This window comes from Thalassophryne amazonica, chromosome 1 (assembly GCF_902500255.1).
Source record: "Thalassophryne amazonica chromosome 1, fThaAma1.1, whole genome shotgun sequence".
NCBI lineage: Eukaryota > Metazoa > Chordata > Actinopteri > Batrachoidiformes > Batrachoididae > Thalassophryne > Thalassophryne amazonica.
In genome coordinates, this window is record NC_047103.1 from 7712048 (window position 1) to 7730551 (window position 18504).

General features: G+C 42.4%; 1 protein-coding gene across 2 annotated transcripts in view; it reads right to left on the reverse strand.

Moving 5' to 3' along the window:
- Positions 1 to 1641: 1641 nt before the first annotated feature.
- The window catches only part of pdk3a (pyruvate dehydrogenase kinase, isozyme 3a), a 63994-nt gene continuing 47131 nt past the window's right edge, over positions 1642 to 18504 (reverse strand). The window contains exons 7-12 of one of the 2 annotated variants that reach the window (XM_034195150.1): positions 11121 to 11197; positions 10924 to 11025; positions 9563 to 9670; positions 6576 to 6689; positions 6364 to 6484; positions 1642 to 2824 (exon numbers count right to left, since the gene is read on the reverse strand). In XM_034195150.1, coding sequence (XP_034051041.1) covers positions 2814 to 2824; positions 6364 to 6484; positions 6576 to 6689; positions 9563 to 9670; positions 10924 to 11025; positions 11121 to 11197 — 533 coding nt within the window. In that variant the 3' untranslated portion in view covers positions 1642 to 2813. Of the gene's footprint in view, positions 2825 to 5109; positions 6485 to 6575; positions 6690 to 9562; positions 9671 to 10923; positions 11026 to 11120; positions 11198 to 18504 lie in introns of those variants that run through there. The other variant, XM_034195084.1, reaches the window with a different exon arrangement.

Consider the following 18504-nt stretch of genomic DNA (forward strand, 5'->3'; position numbering starts at 1 on the left):
TTCACCGAAAGCCAGATAAATTTTTTGAATGGTTTCTAGGTGCCAGTCTCTAACAGCTTCTGAAAAAATTCTGATGGAGAAAAAGTCCTTTTCATTCCGCCATTTCCAGACAATGAAAATCCGACGAGGGGGCGGGACCACTCCTTCCACAAGGCGTGCTCACAGGCGAATGACGTCACCGACAGGCGTGGAAAAACCCACGCATGCGCACGAGGGTTCAAGCATGTCTGACGTAAAAACATATGAATGAAATCCATATAGTTTTTGAAAAAAATAAAAAGGTACTTTACTTTATGGACAGACCTCGTACAACTAAACTAGTTTAGTGATTCACAGGATTGCTAAAAAAGCAGCTTGAACTTAATAGTTTTGAGTTTGTAGCGTCAACAGCAGATGCTACTATTATTGTGAACACCCCCTTTTCTATTTTTTTTTTTTTTTTTTTTTTTTTTTTACTAATACCCAATTTCATAGCCTTAAGAGTGTGCATATCATGAATGATTGGTCTTGTTGGATTTGTGAGAATCTACTGAATCTACTGGTACCTTGTTTCCCATGTAACAATAAGAAATATACTCAAAACCTGGATTAATTTTTTTAGTCACATAGCACTACTATTATTCTGAACTACTGTACATGCAACATGGAAGCTTTTATTTCAAATGGCCCACGTTCATCTCAAAGCCAGATATCTTCCATGCACAACAAAAATGCCAACTCAATTGGTCCTGTTGTTCCAAAAGTTTTTGAGTGAGGTGTACATCTTTAAAACGCAACGATTCAATCCTGACACTTCCAGAAAAAAAACACAAAGGCATTTTTTTTGTTGTTGTTGGTTTCACCACTGGTGACTTAAAAAAAAAATCATGTTTGGTAAACTTGGAGTTTTATCGGCGGCTCTGGTCATACTTGAAATGTTAAGCTCACCAGGTCAAAAGAACATCACCCAAACACGAACGCAATACATCACATTAATGTGCACTGTAACTTTAGGAATGTGTCTTTTTTTATTGTTCAAACAGGCTGATATGTAAATAAAATGAAAACGTGAACATGATTGTGAGTTCCTTAATAAAAAAAAAAAAAAACAAAAAAGGCAAAGTTGGGTCACACAGTTTTTCCTTTATTGTCACATTAAATAATAACGTGTAATTTGATCTGAATGCCATAATTGAACTGCTGCCGTGTTACTTTGCTGATGCATTCATTTGTTCACACGGCCGCCTCCACAGGGAGGCGCTGGCGCACACGTTTAAACTGGATTTACAGCAGGACTGAGTGAACACACGCATAAATATCATGCACCTTATTTAGAATTATATACACAGGGACACTACAGGAAGACACAGAGAAGGTCAACAAGGAAACCCCCAAAATTCAGACATTGGCAAAGATTAAACAAACAAACAAACCCCCCCCAAAAAAACAAAAAAAAAACCCTAAACATTTTTTGCCAAACGTGTTTCTGTACAAAGTTACTCAAGCACTTCAACTTTAATAATACAAAGGATACTCTTTAATTTCTACAACTCAATTTAAAGTAACTGATGAAAAACTGGCTGTAAAAGTGATCATTAGTTGTGTTACATGAAAGGGATGAGTACTTATGTACTCTGGTGTAACTTGTATTTATTACATTTTTTAAGATTATGATGCAGAGATTTGTTTTCGCTTTAGGATTAAGGGACATATTTTATTAAATTGATTATCCTCCGCTGGCTAACAGGCTCAGAGCGGGAATATCGAAACGCACTCCGTCCGTCAGTGTGACCGAGCATCCAGCAGGTTTTGTATCAATTCTACAGCCACGCAGAAAAAAAGTTGTTGGAACGTATTTGGGGAACAATCCTGCCATTCTTTTCACTTCGTTTCCTTGGATCCAGCCAAATTCAATGCATCTCATGACATCAATTTCTTCCATACAAGATTTTCCACAATATTGGGTAAGTCTTTAAAAAAAGTTTAGAGTCCAAATATTTTTGCCCACTCATTATGCAAATTTCCACAGGTGATCTTCAGAGTAAGCCTCACAATTCGGCCTACATGGTTTTGAATCTTTTTTTTTTTTTTTTTTTGAAGGCACTGGTCCATCACAGACAATGTTGGTGATGAAGCCCCGAACAGAAGTAAGGTCATATCTCTGCAACAATTTAACATATGAAAGCCAAACTTGGTAAGTGGCCTTATAATCCCATCAAGAAGCACAAAAAAGGTACTGTCATTTAACCTATAGGTGGCGCTGCCTTTGGCAGGGGATGCTCAGTCCTAAGTTGCCTTGCTATATAATAAAGCTTGATTTTTTAAAATTATTATTTACCGTTTGTTGTAGTCAAACAAAATGTTAGTCAAAGGTGGCGAGTACGTTTCATAGACATTATATGTACAAAATGATTCCCTTAAATGAAGATGATAGTTACATTAAAAAGGCAACAATAAACTGCGGCTGTAAAACAGGAATGGAGCTACAGGACGCAGATTTCCAAACTGGAAGGGCAGCTCAAACTTCTTCCTTTACACTCCTTTTGTTTTCACATCAGATGAAACTGAAGGAAATGAGAAGGAATCACTTCAGACTGATGAGAAACTTCCTCAGTTTGCTCTTAAACAACAAAAAACGAAGCTCTGAGTTTAGATTTGGACCATCATCCTGAGATCTGTTTCAGTTGATCAAAGGCATCGCCAAATAAATATGAAGCTCTGAAATTATTTGTGAAAACTATGTTTTTTCCAAGTGCACAAAAAAAAAAGAAGACAAAATTGTGGTTTTATTTGACAGCGTTTCCTGCTTCTCCAAATCCTCAAGTGAAATGTCTTCAAACTGAATCTTAAAAAGAAAAAACAAAATGTTACACTTAATCCTGTTCACAAGATAACAGTAAGATTAGCTCACGAAAGACAGGTCTGAAATGGTTAATGTCGGTAAAATTGAATAAACAAATGCAGATCAGTTATCAATTACCTCCACCAAGGGGACTGAGACCACCAGCATGAAGACAAGGGATTTTCATTTAAATGCACTGAAAAGGTGGAGTCTCCTCTGAAAACACCATAAAATTCTATAGAGGACCGCAAAAGGGGTGGAGCTATGGTTTTGTTTTTTGTTTGTTTTTTTAAGTATGCATTCCAGAGACAGGGAACTTTGATAGTGATGGACAGGTCAGGTCTGTGAACACCCGCTGTCGACACACATCCTTCACACTATGGAACTGCACTGGTTCCTGGTTGGCAACCACCCAAGCAGAGAACTGCCCCAATTCAGTTCAAGTCTGTTCATTTATACAGTGGCAAATCACAATATAAGTCACCCCAAGACGCTTTACAAGGGTAAAGTCTAACCTTACCCACCCACCTGAGCTAGCGCCTTAGCAACAGTGGTGAGGAACAACTCCCTGATGATTTTTTTTGTTTTGTTGTAGGAAGAAATCTGAAGCAGGCCAGACTCAGAGGAGGGGACCATCTGCTTTGGCCAAATGTTCAGTCATGTGGTCATAATGATGGTGAATTGATGGGGTGGCAAAGATGGCTGACCAGTGACCATCATGGTTAGCACACAATTCAATCCCTTCAAAGTCACCGCCACCTAAACAGTGTCAATGTTTCATTTATTGTCAGTGAAGGTCAGGGCAGTCATTTTAGGACGCATGCGACGATCATCTGCACGGTACATCTCACGATCGATGAAGATTCAGAGCAAAAATCAATTAGCTAGAATGAACAACTCATAGGAGCAGTATCTTACAACAGAAAAATAACAGACAGGTTGATAACATGATCGTTGGCAGCACAGCCCGAGGTTTTTAAATTTGCACAGGCAAAATTAAAAACTGTAAAGTACTTTTCCTTAGTACATAACTCAAAAATATGTATACATTTGTGGAGAGTTCAAAGTAAAAAAAAAAAAAAATTAGGCCTTGGCGGAGGTACGCACTCAAATGGATGCAGTTTTAGTTTCTCTCGCACTTAAATCCTTCCATGTTTTAGGAAGAAAACAAACATTTTCAAAACACAAAATGCAGGATTCGTTCAAACATCAAAAGAAAGTGAATGTTAGTACAAGCATTCTGATTGGACGCAGTGTTGTCAAGGAAACAAGGCAAGAATCCACCAGGCAGCTCAACACAGACACAGAAAGACAGAGGACAGAGGACAGGTTTGTCCTGTGAGGGTTTGTGCAATAAGATGTGTCAGAGACTAAACTGACATGGTGGCTTTTCACAAACATTCTCAGACGCTTCCACAGTCACTCATTAAATTCAGTAAATGCATGGCTCTGCCACGCACTCAGCATGCTGAACGCACGCTACAGCACAAAAAACAAAACTAAAAACCCAAGAATGAAAAAGTCTGATTCCACTGCAGGAACCATGAATGAGTTCCCTGACCAGGGCCACCAACGCACGAACATAAAAAAAGCTACAGTGTAGAAACATTCAGGGGAAACATTTTAAAACAGGTCTGAGATGTCGGGTGCACAAGGACAAAGAGGAATGGATCAGAGAACCTTCTGTTTGTCTGCAGCAGAGGGAGCGAAGCCTCAGACACAGCTAGCCGTGTGTGTGTGTGTGTGGATGCTGGAGCCATTGTTCCACCTCAACGGGAAGGCAGTCAAGAGTCAAAGTGATTCAGCATATAGAGTCTATCAAGCTGCAACTTCTAGTGCTGAAAAATGAAGCCAACTCAGAAGTGCCAAAAGCTGAAGTTCCTTGAGCCGGGCTCCAAAAATGAGTCATTCTCCATAAATCCCCACATTAAACTCTCCAACTGTACAGCAGAAATAAACATTTACTGCCTGGAAAAAAAAAAAAAAAGTTTTGGTATCTGTCTCTATAGGTAGTTTCCTCACTCAACACAACTACATGAGGTGTAAGTTTTTATAGAACTCATAAATATAAGCTGTTTTTAGACCTAAATTTATGGATAACTGGGGTTGTGGTCGATTTGATTGATGACGAGCATGTCAGATCCATCCGCTAGCGAAGGCTGCTAGCTGCTGTCAACAGAGTTTGTCCGGTATCTTGATAAGATAGCTTCTTGTGTGGTTCATTGTATTAACGGATCATCTGAGTAGTTGATACTTCAGTATTTCAGTGAGTAACATTTAAATATTATGTTAGCTTTAATTTGCATGTACTGACAGCTAGGTAGCATTAGTTACACTGATAGCTCCACAATTATGGAGGCCATGTGCTGGTCATAATTTTTAGTCACCACACCCAAACCACACAGCCTATTCACTAAAATATGCTTTAATCAAACACCCAAACCCATCTTACCTAGCTTGGTAAGGTCGAGACAGGTGGGCGTGTTCGGGCTTCATTCATCCCACCCGGGTTACACTATTTCTTACCCAGACTCCACCCGTTTACCCTCTTATGGGTTTGCCGGAAGTCAGGTGGAGTCACACACTGCCCCGCCCCATCTGAGCTCAAAAACCTGCTGTTCTGAAAACCTGCGGGTGACGTTACAGAGGGTCTGTACAGTTGACGTAGGAGACGTTGCTCTGACAGTGTGAAAGCTGCACTTCAGACCACATTCATCTGCATTGTCTCACTTTTTGTTCATCTACTTCCTGCTCAATCTTTACATTTTTCTTTGGTATCTGTGGTGACAAAACTCACAAAAATCAAACTAAACATTCCACCAAATTACACCTCACATTTCCACCTGAAAGAACGGGTACAAAAAGAACAATCAATCAACCCTTTTTCACCCTTAAAACAAAATATTTCATTTCTAACAATCTTACATTACAAATTAACAGACTTCAAATTGCCCTGGAGGCAGGTTTTCTTAATAAATAAATAAATATACTGATTCTAGAAGTAAGGCTCGTTAACATGACAATCCAGACTTCTATAAATATTAAAAGCTTTGCGTTGGATTAATGAAGTGTGACTAAAATAAGACACTTCTACTCGTGTCCTTGTGCGTTCAATCAAAAGCTTCTCCAAAAGAAACAGAAACTAATCCTCCTCCTTTCTGTGGACTCTGCTTTTTTTGTGAAGGAGGAAAAAAAACAAACAAACACTTCACTGATGACCAGAAAGAGTGTTGAACCACAGGAAGCAGGAAAAAAAAACTAACTGTGCACAAGACAGACAGAAAAAGTTCATAAAAATATCAGCCGGCTAAAAGAACAAACAGAAAAAAAACGTTGGAAACCATCACAGCAACCAGCTCAACGCAAACCAAGATCATTGCCGTTGGGTTCGGATCAGTCGGTCTATCGTTGACCAGTTTTCACACCAGATCGAGACGGATCTTCCACCAACATTTACCCAACGGCAATGTCTCCTCCCACATGCACATTACTGCACTAGCGAGCAAGGCGGAGTTATCTGTTGGCTTTGTATTTGGACTTGCTGGCATCGCGAGGCTCTTTGCTGGGGTTGCTCCAGTCGTCGGCCTCCGGGTTGGTCTTATAGTGGCGCCACGCAGACTTGTTGAAGACGGGCAGGCGTTCGAATGACTCGCTCGACAAGGCCTGACGGTGAGGGAACACAAGACTGGCTCAGAACCCAAAAAATGACGGAACACGACAGAGTGCAGCAGCCAATCTGAGGAGCTTCAGTTACCTTCAGGTAGATGACGGCATCCGTGCCGACGCCTTCCATAGAGTAGAGCTTCAGATCCCCCTGGAAATACCGGGCATAGAGTCTGGAAATGGGTAAACCGTAGCCAAAACCAGCCTGGATGGGACGAGATGGATTCTAATTAGACATGTTATATAATCAGAGTCCGTACAGACGTGAACCATCAGTTAAATATTACAAGAACTCAACAAGAATGACTACTCAGAGAGGGCAATCCACTCCAGCTCCAAAGTATGTGAAGACAAAGAGCGTGTCAACTATAAAATATGAGCAGTAAACAATAGGAGTAACATGGTAATAATACTAAAAATAACTACTGCAACCCCCATGAAGAACCCACTCTAATCATGCAGAATATAAAATCTCTCAAGTACGTGATCACAGGTAGATGTTCGCCTGCAATGGTATATGCTCCCTGACGCACCTCCTCCGGTGCCTACAGGTTGGCCTGCTGCAGGGTCGTCAGCCGGGTACCACCAATCCTTGACGTTTCACCCCTTTGAATCCAGAATGTCTCCTGGTGGCGGGGCAGTGACTTGGATGTCTCCCAGTCGCCCCCTGCAGCCTGCCCTTGAGCTAGGTTTTGCCCCAGCATGTATCCCTCCTTTTCAGCCAAAGCCAGAAGCTACTTCTCTCCGCCTCCTCTGCCAGGTCTTTCGCTGCTTTTCGGAGACCTGCCCTGCACACACCAACCTCCCTCAGGAGGTGGATGGCTGATGTTCCCACGCAACCATGGCAGCCAACCTCCACAGGGTACATAGTGGTCCTCCAGTCCGCCTCCCTGCACTCTTCTGCAAGGTCAGAGTATTTAAGCCTCTTCCACTCCCATGCCGCCTCCACGCCTGCTTCCTACGGGACAGTTAGCTCTATGAGAAGCACTGTCTTAGTGCTGCTGGACCACAGCACAATGTCTGGACGCAGGCTTGTGGTGATGATCTCGGCAGGAAACTACAGCCTCCTGCTCAGGTCAACTCTCATACTGCAGTCCTGGGTCGCAAGCTGTGATGACTGTGGAAGCCTCCGAGGAGCTTGCAGAGTGGTCTTTGCTCCTGTCTCCCCTTCATGAACAAAGTCAATGTGCCGGTCCCTGAGCAACTGCCTTGATCTTGAGATGCTCACTCTCCATACTCGTCACCTCAGCCACAATCAGCTCCTTCCTCTCTTTCCTAGTTGCCTTTGACCAGATCTTTGGGGCTTTGGGGCTCTCCCCACTTGCACATGGCCAATGATTTATTTCTGCTGCAGCCTGCTTATTGCCTTGGCAACTTCAGCCTGGGCATCCCACTTATGGCCGGTATGGACCCAGATGTTGGCAGCTTTCAATGCCTGGTCATTTGACTCCTTCAACTCCAGCACCAGCCTGGTCTTCTCCTGCATATAGCTGAGAGTGATAGATTTCAATGGCAGCTGGAGGATGTTTCTCCCAAAAAGACCAGTCTCTGACAGGCAACGCGGCAACCCCAGCCATTTCCGGATAAATGTATTTGCTTTTCCATCCAGCTTGCTTACTGTGGATAGTGGGATCTCACATAGCTTTAGTGGCCACATAATCCTGTTGTACAGTGTGGTACGATAACACCAGGTCTTGAGTTTTCCCGGGAGCTGGCTTTGGTCGATTTTTGAGAGGCCATCTAATAGCTGCTTCATCACAGCTTTCCCAGCTGTCTTGTCCGAGAGCTCTGATGTATAGTATCTCCCCAGGCTTTTTATGGGATGGTCAGCAAGCATGGGAATCATCTCCCAATTCTCAGTAAACAATAGTTAACTATTTTAACAGATTTCTTTAGTCATACTATTTACAAACAAGAGCAATTATAGATTTCTGACGTCTGCCAATCCAGATCCGGATCACCTCTCAAATTCAGCGGAGTCTTCCATGTCCTAATATCTGTCTGTGGTGAAAATCTGTAAAGTAGTTTTGACATAATCCTTCAAAACCTACTTAAAATCTTGATCCGGAATCCAGATCTGTATCACCTCCAAATTTAATGTAGTCTTCATTGTCCTAATATCTGTCTGTGGTGAAAATTTTGTCAAAATCTGTGCAGCAGTTTTGACGTAATTCTTCTAACAGACAGACAGACAAATAAATAAACGGCAATGATTTTATTATGTCCTTGGGGGCATAATGAAAACTAACTTTGACCTTGAAAATTGAATCAGTTCTTGCCTATCAGGATATGAATCCTCTGTCCAGCTTCGTTGGCAGCGGTAATTAGACATATTGTAACACAGCTGCTGTAAAGTTTAGCTGGTCTGTATTTATTAAACCAGAGCTCTTCAAACATCAGACCTGCTGATCTGGAAACACAAAATGATTGTTGATGTCTGGGAGAGAAGAACTTTGACTCCACATAAACAGAGGCTCCGTGCGATCGCGCAGGTTTACGAGCCATAAATCTGACCACTGCTGTGAGGATTCTCTTGTTTGATCTCAGACGTTTGATTAGTAATCACAAAAAACTGTTTTAGTATCTTTGAGAGTGGCTAGAGCAGCCAACAACACAGCAGTGGGAGGTCACATGACCATGCAAAGCCTCTAATCTATGAGCACTGAGGCTCTCGGGCGCACTAAATCCGCTGCTGCCCCCCCACCCCCCCCAACGCTAATGCAGCGTGGCGGCATCATTAAAGCAAAGTTACACTCGTCCAGGCACAGTGGAACTCTGTCTGAAAACCCTACGTACATAAAGTGTCTGATGGCAGCACAGCGTGTGTGTGTGTGTGTGTCTCGGATGGAGGGGGGCAGTAAACAGTCGACAACGGCAAATAAATACCTACTAAAATTCTACAGTCCACATCAGGATCCTCTGCAAAACACAAACACTTGTTCTCAGCCTGGAAACTTGACCTCACAAATAACCTTCAAACAAACTTGCGACAAAGTAAATGGCAGCTAAACAAAAGTAAACAAATCAAATCATCATGGGCTCAATATTCATTTAGATCTCACAGATGTGCGTGTTTACCATTGGCACAGCTCCAGGCTCCAGGCTCGGCGTCGGGGCCGTGGAGTACATGTAGTTAAACAAACGGTCGATCTTCCTCAGAGGAACTCCTCCTCCTCCGTCGCTAATCTGGACAAACAGAACGGGAGCGAGAAAAAGAGAGTGTGCAAGAGTGAAACTGAGATTAAGAATGAATGCGCAAGTGAGCACGAGCTAACGTGAGACTGGGTATGAGAGTGGACATGAGATCATGCGTGAGAGTGAAGGTGAGAGAGCGTGGGAGTGAACGTGAGGACAAGTGTGAGAGGTTATGTGAGATTGAGTGTGAGAGTCAAAGTGAGAGAGCATATGAGAGAGAACATGAGGTCAAGTGTGAGGTTTCATGAGATAGCATCAGAGTCAAAGTGAGATAGCGTGTAAGAGTGAATGTGAGAGAGTGTGGGAGTGAACATGAGGTCAAGTGTGAGGTTATGTGCAATTGAGTGTGAGAGTGAACATGAGGTTAAGTGTGAGAGGTTACTTGACATTGAGTGGTATTGGGAGCTGGTTCCACAGGAGAACCAGCTCCCAATTCAGATCAGGGAGACAGACACCCTCTCTACTTTTAAGATTAGGCTTAATTAGTGATCGATCTCTGCTCCCCTCCACAGCATGTCTTTTTCCTGGTTCTCTCCCTCAGCCCCAACCAGTCCCAGCAGAAGACTGCCCCTCCCTGAGCCTGGTTCTGCTGGAGGTTTCTTCCTGTTAAAAGGGAGTTTTTCCTTCCCACTGTAGCCAAGTGCTTGCTCACAGGGGGTCGTTTTGACCGTTGGGGTTTTACATAATTATTGTATGGCCTTGCCTTACAATATAAAGCGCCTTGGGGCAACTGTTTGTTGTGATTTGGCGCTATATAAAAAAAATTGATTGATTGATTGATTGAGTGTGAGAGTGAATGTGAGAGATAGTGTGGGAGTGAACACGAGGTCAAGTGTGAGAGGTTATTTGAGACTGAGTGTGAGAGTCAAAGTGCGATTGTGCGTCAGAGTGAATGTGAGATTGGATGCGACAGTGAATGTGAGATCATGCATGAGACTAAACGTGAGGTTGAGCATAAGAGTGAATGAGTTTTTGCTGACTTTTGACTGCCAACACCGATCTTACAGACCAGAGGACTTAAAACCAAACAACACATTTTCATTAAAAAAAAAAATAACTGGAGAAAACGCTGTCAATTTAGTTATTTGTCTTTTCTGAGATATTTATGGCCAATTCTGTTTTTCTCCCCATGAAGGCTTTTGAAGAGATGAGTCAGAATGCCAGTTAACACATAATCATTATTAGTATAATTAAGACTTAACTAGCCGCTAAACCAGGTGTTTAGTTTGATTTTGTTTTTTTACCTTTATGGAGAGATCCTCTTTACCCAAAGTGACTCGAGTCTTGATTGGCGGTAATTCCTCCCAACTGTTCTCCTGAAGCTCCACTGTTGCCCGCATTGAGTTCTGCAAACCCCCCCATGGAGGGAGATAATCTCAGTCCTGAGGGATTAACAGTCACGTCAGAGTTTAGCGTGCCGGACAGACACGGCGCTGCTCACCTTGAAGAGCTCAAACAGCATATGGAAGAGATGTGAGGGCACGTAGACCACCTGGACGGGCTTATTAGGCGTCTTCACTGGAACACAAAGAACCACAGAGTCAACAGCCGCACCAGGAAGGCGATGCCCTGGTTCTTAATGCAGTGAGTGCATGTGCTAACTCCTGTAAGGGCTGCTACATGTCAGACTATCCATACAACCATTAGGGGGCAGCAAATGTTCACATGAAAATCTGAACATTTTGTGCCTTATTAACTAAAAGCTTGCGTGTGTAAAAAATGTGTGCAAATTCCAAAGGTCACACAAAAATTGCACATACCAAGTTATTAATGGCGTGCAATGTGGACTGCATCTTTCAAAAGCACAAAATATCACGTATTGTTACCATGTTTGCCTCCGTGAATATGCAATTCAGGGTGTGTCCATCCACCCAAGTGCACAAAATTGTAGTTGGTGAACATGTGAATGGGTGAGGTTTGCACACTAGGGATACAACTTTTTTTTTTTTCCCTCAAAAAATCTGTTCCATATTTAGATGTTATGCATAAATAACTGAAGTGAACTCACTTCCGAGCTACGATCCCATGTTTGTACTCTTATGTATAACTTGTTTGAATAGGAGCAATGTTGCAGAGCACTCTTGGCTTTCAATAAATTCAAAATAAAAATTTCAATGTTAGTCATGGGTGAACTTTTTTTGATCAAATACAAAAATAAACCCAAAAACAAAACATTGATTTTTTTCAGAATATGTACACAACTATGGGGTTGCAAAAACATTGTATCCCTAATGCGAATGCTACAAGCAATTTCCAGGGCTGAGATTGCATCTGTAAACGTGCGTGTTTGAAACTGCAGCACTAACGCAATTGAGTGTTGCCCCATCAATGCAGACACGCACAAATCTGATTCAAAGTCATTTCCTGTGAGCTGTTTAGGTACGCATTTATTTATTTTCATTCAATAATTCTATAACTGTCTGGTGGTTGGCTCTCACTGCGGTATTGTATCACTTCCTGTTCCGGAGCACAGCGGTGTTTTGCTGTATCTGTTAGCTGTTTAATCTGCGCAGTTAGATGGATCTAGTTAACTAGATAACGATTTGTTTAACAGTGTAATCTTCACGTGCCTTAACTAAAGCACTCCCTCTGCTAAATCACCTCTAAATAATTTACACATTATTCACTTTGTGTGTTTTTAGGAATCCGCTAGCTTAGCGCAGCTACTAGCTCTTAGCCGGTTTAGCATGGCGGCTTCTCCTGTCTCTCCCGCACTTTTCTGCTCTGGGTGTAAAATGTTTAGTTATTCCTCAGCATCCTTTAGCAGTAATGGTACTTGTAATAAGTGTAGCTTATTCGTAGCTTTGGAGGCCAGGCTGGGCGAATTGGAGACTCGGCTCCGCACCTTGGAAAATCCTACAGCTAGCCAGGCCCCTGTAGTCTGTGCGGACCAAGGTAGCTTAGACGCCGTTAGTTCCCCTCCGGCAGATCTCGAGCAGCCGGGAAAGCAGGCCGGCTGGGTGACTGTGAGGAGGACGCGTAGTCCTAAACAGAAGCCCCGTGTACACCGCCAACCCGTTCACATCTCTAACCGTTTTTCCCCACTTGGCAACACACCCGCCGAGGATCAAACTCTGGTTATTGGCGACTCTGTTTTGAGAAGTTAGCGACACCAGCAACCATAGTCAATTGTCTTCCGGGGGCCAGAGCAGGCGACATTGAAAGAAATTTGAAACTGCTGGCTAAGGCTAAGCGTACATTTGGTAAGATTGAAATTCACGTCGGCAGTAATGACACCCGGTTACGCCAATAGGAGGTCACTAAAATTAACATTGAATCGGTGTGTAACTTTGCAAAAACAATGTCGGACTCTGTAGTTTTCTCTGGGCCCCTCCCCAATCGGACCGGGAGTGACATGTTTAGCCGCATATTCTCCCTGAATTGCTGGCTGTCTGAGTGGTGTCCAAAAAATGAGGTGGGCTTCATAGATAATTGGCAAAGCTTCTGGGGAAAACCTGGTCTTGTTAGGAGAGATGGCATCCATCCCACTTTGGATGGAGCAGCTCTCATTTCTAGAAATCTGGCCAATTTTCTTAAATCCTCCAAACCGTGACTATCCAGGGTTGGGACCAGGAAGCAGAGTTGTAGTCTTACACACCTCTCTGCAGCTTCTCTCTCCCTGCCATCCCCTCAATACTCCATCCCCGTAGAGACGGTGCCTGCTCCCAGACTACCAATAACCAGTAAAAATCTATTTAAGCATAAAAATTCAAAAAGAAAAAAAAATAATATAGCACCTTCAACTGCACCACAGACTAAAACAATTAAATGTGGTCTACATCCCCTGGCAAAAATTATGGAATCACCAGCCTCGGAGGATGTTCATTCAGTTGTTTAATCTTATAGAAAAAAAGCAGATCACAGACATGACACAAAACTAAAGTCATTTCTAATGGCAACTTTCTGGCTTTAAGAAACACTATAAGAAATCAGGAAAAATAATTGTGGCAGTCAGTAATGGTTACTTTTTTAGACCAAGCACAGGGAAAAAAATATGGACTCACTCAATTCTGAGGAATAAATTATGGAATCACCCTGTAAATTTTCATCCCCAAAACTAACACCTGCATCAAATCAGATCTGCTCGTTAGTCTGCATCTAAAAACGAGTGATCACACCTTGGAGAGCTGTTGCACCAAGTGGACTGACATGAATCATGGCTCCAACACGAGAGATGTCAATTGAAACAAAGGAGAGGATTATCAAATTCTTAAAAGAGGGTAAATCATCACGCAATGTTGCAAAAGATGTTGGTTATGCACAATCAGCTGTGTCTAAACTCTGGACCAAATACAAACAACATGGGAAGGTTGTTAAAGGCAAACATACTGGTAGACCAAGGAAGACAAAGCGTCAAGACAGAAAACCTAAAGCAATATGTCTCAAAAATCGAAAATGCACAACAAAACAAATGAGGAACGAATGGGAGGAAACTGGAGTCAACGTCTGTGACCGAACTGTAAGAAACCGCCTAAAGGAAATGGGATTTACATACAGAAAAGCTAAACAAAAGCCATCATTAACACCTAAACAATAATAATAAAAAAAAAGGTTACAATGGGCTAAGGAAAAGCAATCGTAGACTGTGGATGACTGGATGAAAGTCATATTCAGTGATGAATCTCGAATCTGCATTGGGCAAGGTGATGATGCTGGAACTTTTGTTTGGTGCCGTTCCAATGAGATTTATAAAGATGACTGCCTGAAGAGAACATGTAAATTTCCACAGTCATTGATGATATGGGGCTGCATGTCAGGTAAAGGCACTGGGGAGATGGCTGTCATTACATCATCAATAAATGCACAAGTTTATGTTGATATTTTGGACAATTGAAAGGATGTTTGGGGATTATGAAATCATTTTTCAAGATGATAATGCATCTTGCCATAGAGCAAAAACTGTGAAAACATTCCTTGCAAAAAGACACATAGGGTCAATGTCATGGCCTGCAAATAGTCCGGATCTTAATCCAATTGAAAATCTTTGGTGGAAGTTGAAGAAAATGGTCCATGACAAGGCTCCAACCTGCAAAGCTGATCTGGCAACAGCAATCAGAGAAAGTTGGAGCCAGATTGATGAAGAGTACTGTTTGTCACTCATTAAGTCCATGCCTCAGAGACTGCAAGCTGTTATAAAAGCCAGAGGTGGTGCAACAAAATACTAGTGATGTGTTGGAGCGTTCTTTTGTTTTTCATGATTCCATAATTTTTTCCTCAGAATTGAGTGATTCCACATTTTTTTCCCTCTGCTTGGTCTAAAAAATATAAACGCAACACTTTTGGTTTTGCTCCCATTTTGTATGAGATGAACTCAAAGATCTAAAACTTTTTCCACATACACAATATCACCATTTCCCTCAAATATTATTCACAGACCAGCCTAAATCTGTGATAGTGAGCACTTCTCCTTTGCTGAGATAATCCATCCCACCTCACAGGTGTGCTATATCAAGATGCTGATTAGACACCATGATTAGTGCACAGGTGTGCCTTAGACTGCCCACAATAAAAGGCCACTCTGAAAGTTGCAGTTTTGTTTTACTGGGGGGGGGGGGGGATACCAGTCAGTATGTGGCGTGATCACCATTTGCCTCATGCAGTGCAACACATCTCCTTCGCATAGAGTTGATCAGGTTGTCAATTGTGGCCTGTGGAATGTTGGTCCTCTCCTCTTCAATGGCTGTGCGAAGTTGCTGGATACTGGCAGGAACTGGTAGACGCTGTCGTATACGCCGGTACAGAGCATCCCAAACATGCTCAATGGGTGACATGTCCGGTGAGTATGCCGGCCATGCAAGAACTGGGCCATTTTCAGCTTCCAAGAATTGTGTACAGATCCTTGCAACATGGGGCCGTGCATTATCCTGCTGCAACATGAGGTGATGTTCTTGGATGTATGGCACAACAATGGGCCTCAGGATCTCGTCACGGTATCTCTGTGCATTCAAAATGCCATCAATAAAATGCACCTGTGTTCTTCGTCCATACCAGACGCCTGCCCATACCATAACCTCACCACCACCATGGGTCACTTGATCCACAACATTGACATCAGAAAACCGCTCACCCACACGACGCCACACATGCTGTCTGCCATCTGCCGTGAACAGTGTGAACCGGGATTCATCCGTGAAGAGAACACCTCTCCAACGTGCCAAACGCCAGCGAATGTGAGCATTTGCCCACTCAAGTCGGTTATGACGACGAACTGGAGTCAGGTCGAGACCCCGACGAGGACAACGAGCATGCAGATGAGCTTCCCTGAGATGGTTTCTGACAGTTTCTGCAGAAATTCTTTGGTTATGCAAACCGATTGTTTCAGCAGCTGTCCGAGTGGCTGGTCTCAGACTATCCTGGAGGTGAACATGCTGGATGTGGAGGTCCTGGGCTGGTGTGGTTACACGTGGTCTGCGGTTGTAAGGCTGGTTGGATGTACTGCCAAATTCTCTGAAATGCCTTTGGAGATGGCTTATGGTAGAGAAATGAACATTCAATACACGAGCAACAGCTCTGGTTGACATTCCTGCTGTCAGCATGCCAATTGCACGCTCCCTCAAATCTTGCGACATCTGTGGCATTGTGCTGTGTGATAAAACTGCACCTTTTCAGAGTGGCCTTTTATTGTGGGCAGTCTAAGGCACACCTGAGGTGGGATGGATTATCTCAGCAAAGGAGAAGTGCTCACTATCACAGATTTAGACTGGTTTGTGAACAATATTTGAGGGAAATGGTGATATTGTGTATGTGGAAAAACTTTTAGAATAGTTTTATATCCTCATTGAGGACACCTTTGGATGCTGTAGCTCCTCTGAAAAAGAGAGCCTTAAATCAGAAATGCCTGACTCCGTGGTCTAACTCACAAACTCGCAGCTTAAAGCAGATAACCCGTAAGTTGGAGAGGAAATGGCGTCTCACTAATTTAGAAGATCTTCACTTAGCCTGGAAAAAGAGTCTGTTGCTCTATATAAAAAGCCCTCTGTAAAGCTAGGACATCTTTCTACTCATCACTAATTGAAGAAAATAAGAACAACCCCAGGTTTCTTTTCAGCACTGTAGCCTGACAAAGAGTCAGGGCTCTATTGAGCCGAGTATTCCTTTAACTAGTAATAACTTCATGACTTTCTTTGCTAATAAAATTTTAACTGTTAGAAAAAAAATTACTCATAACCATCCCAAAGACATATCGTTCTCTTTGGCTGCTTTCAGTGATGCCGGTATTTGGTTAGTCTCTTTCTCTCCGATTGTTTTGTCTGAGTTATTTTCGTTAATTACTTCCTCCAAACCATCAACATGTCTATTAGACCCCATTCCTACCAGGCTGCTCAAGGAAGCCCTACCATTAATTAATGCTTCGATCTTAAATATGATCAATCTGTCTTTATTAGTTGGCTATGTACCACAGGCTTTTAAGGTGGCAGCAATTAAACCATTACTTAAAAAGCCATCACTTGACCCAGCTATCTTAGCCAATTATAGGCCAATCTCCAACCTTCCTTTTCTCTCAAAAAGTCTTGAAAGGGTAGTTGTAAAACAGCTAACTGATCATCTGCAGAGGAATGGTCTATTTGAAGAGTTTCAGTCAGGGTTTAGAATTCATCATAGTACAGAAACAGCATTAGTGAAGGTTACAAATGATCTTCTTATGGCCTCAGACAGTGGACTCATCTCTGTGCTTGTTCTGTTAGACCTCAGTGCTGCTTCTGATACTGTTGACCATGAAATTTTATTACAGAGATTAGAGCATGCCATAGGTATTAAAGGCACTGCGCTGCAGTGGTTTGAATCATATTTATCTAATAGATTACAATTTGTTCATGTAAATGGGGAGTCTTCTTCACAGACTAAGGATAATTATGGAGTTCCACAAGGTTCTGTGCTAGGACCGATTTTATTCACTTTATACATGCTTCCCTTAGGCAGTATTATTAGACAGCATTGCTTAAATTTTCATTGTTACGCAGATGATATCCAGCTTTATCTATCCATGAAGCCAGAGGACACACACCAATTAGCTAAACTGCAGGATTGTCTTACAGACATAAAGACATGGATGACCTCTAATTTCCTGCTTTTAAACTCAGATAAAACCGAAGTTATTGTACTTGGCCCCACAAATCTTAGAAACATGGTGTCTAACCAGATCCTTACTCTGGATGGCATTACCCTGACCTCTAGTAATACTGTGAGAAATCTTGGAGTCATTTTTGATCAGGATATGTCATTCAATGTGCATATTAAACAAATATGTAGAACTGCTTTTTTGCATTTGCGCAATATCTCTAAAATTAGAAAGGTCTTGTCTCAGAGTGATGCTGAAAAACTAATTCATGCATTTATTTCCTCTAGGCTGGACTATTGTAATTCATTATTATCAGGTTGTCCTAAAAGTTCCCTGAAAAGCCTTCAGTTAATTCAAAATGCTGCAGCTAGAGTACTGACGGGGACTAGAAGGAGAGAGCATATCTCACCCATATTGGCCTCTCTTCATTGGCTTCCTGTTAATTCTAGAATAGAATTTAAAATTCTTCTTCTTACTTATAAGGTTTTGAATAATCAGGTCCCATCTTATCTTAGGGACCTCATAGTACCATATCATCCCAATAGAGCGCTTCGCTCTCAGACTGCAGGCTTACTTGTAGTTCCTAGGGTTTGTAAGAGTAGAATGGGAGGCAGAGCCTTCAGCTTTCAGGCTCCTCTCCTCTGGAACCAGCTCCCAATTTGGATCAGGGAGACAGACACCCTCTCTACTTTTAAGATTAGGCTTAAAACTTTCCTTTTTGCTAAAGCTTATAGTTAGGGCTGGATCAGGTGACCCTGAACCATCC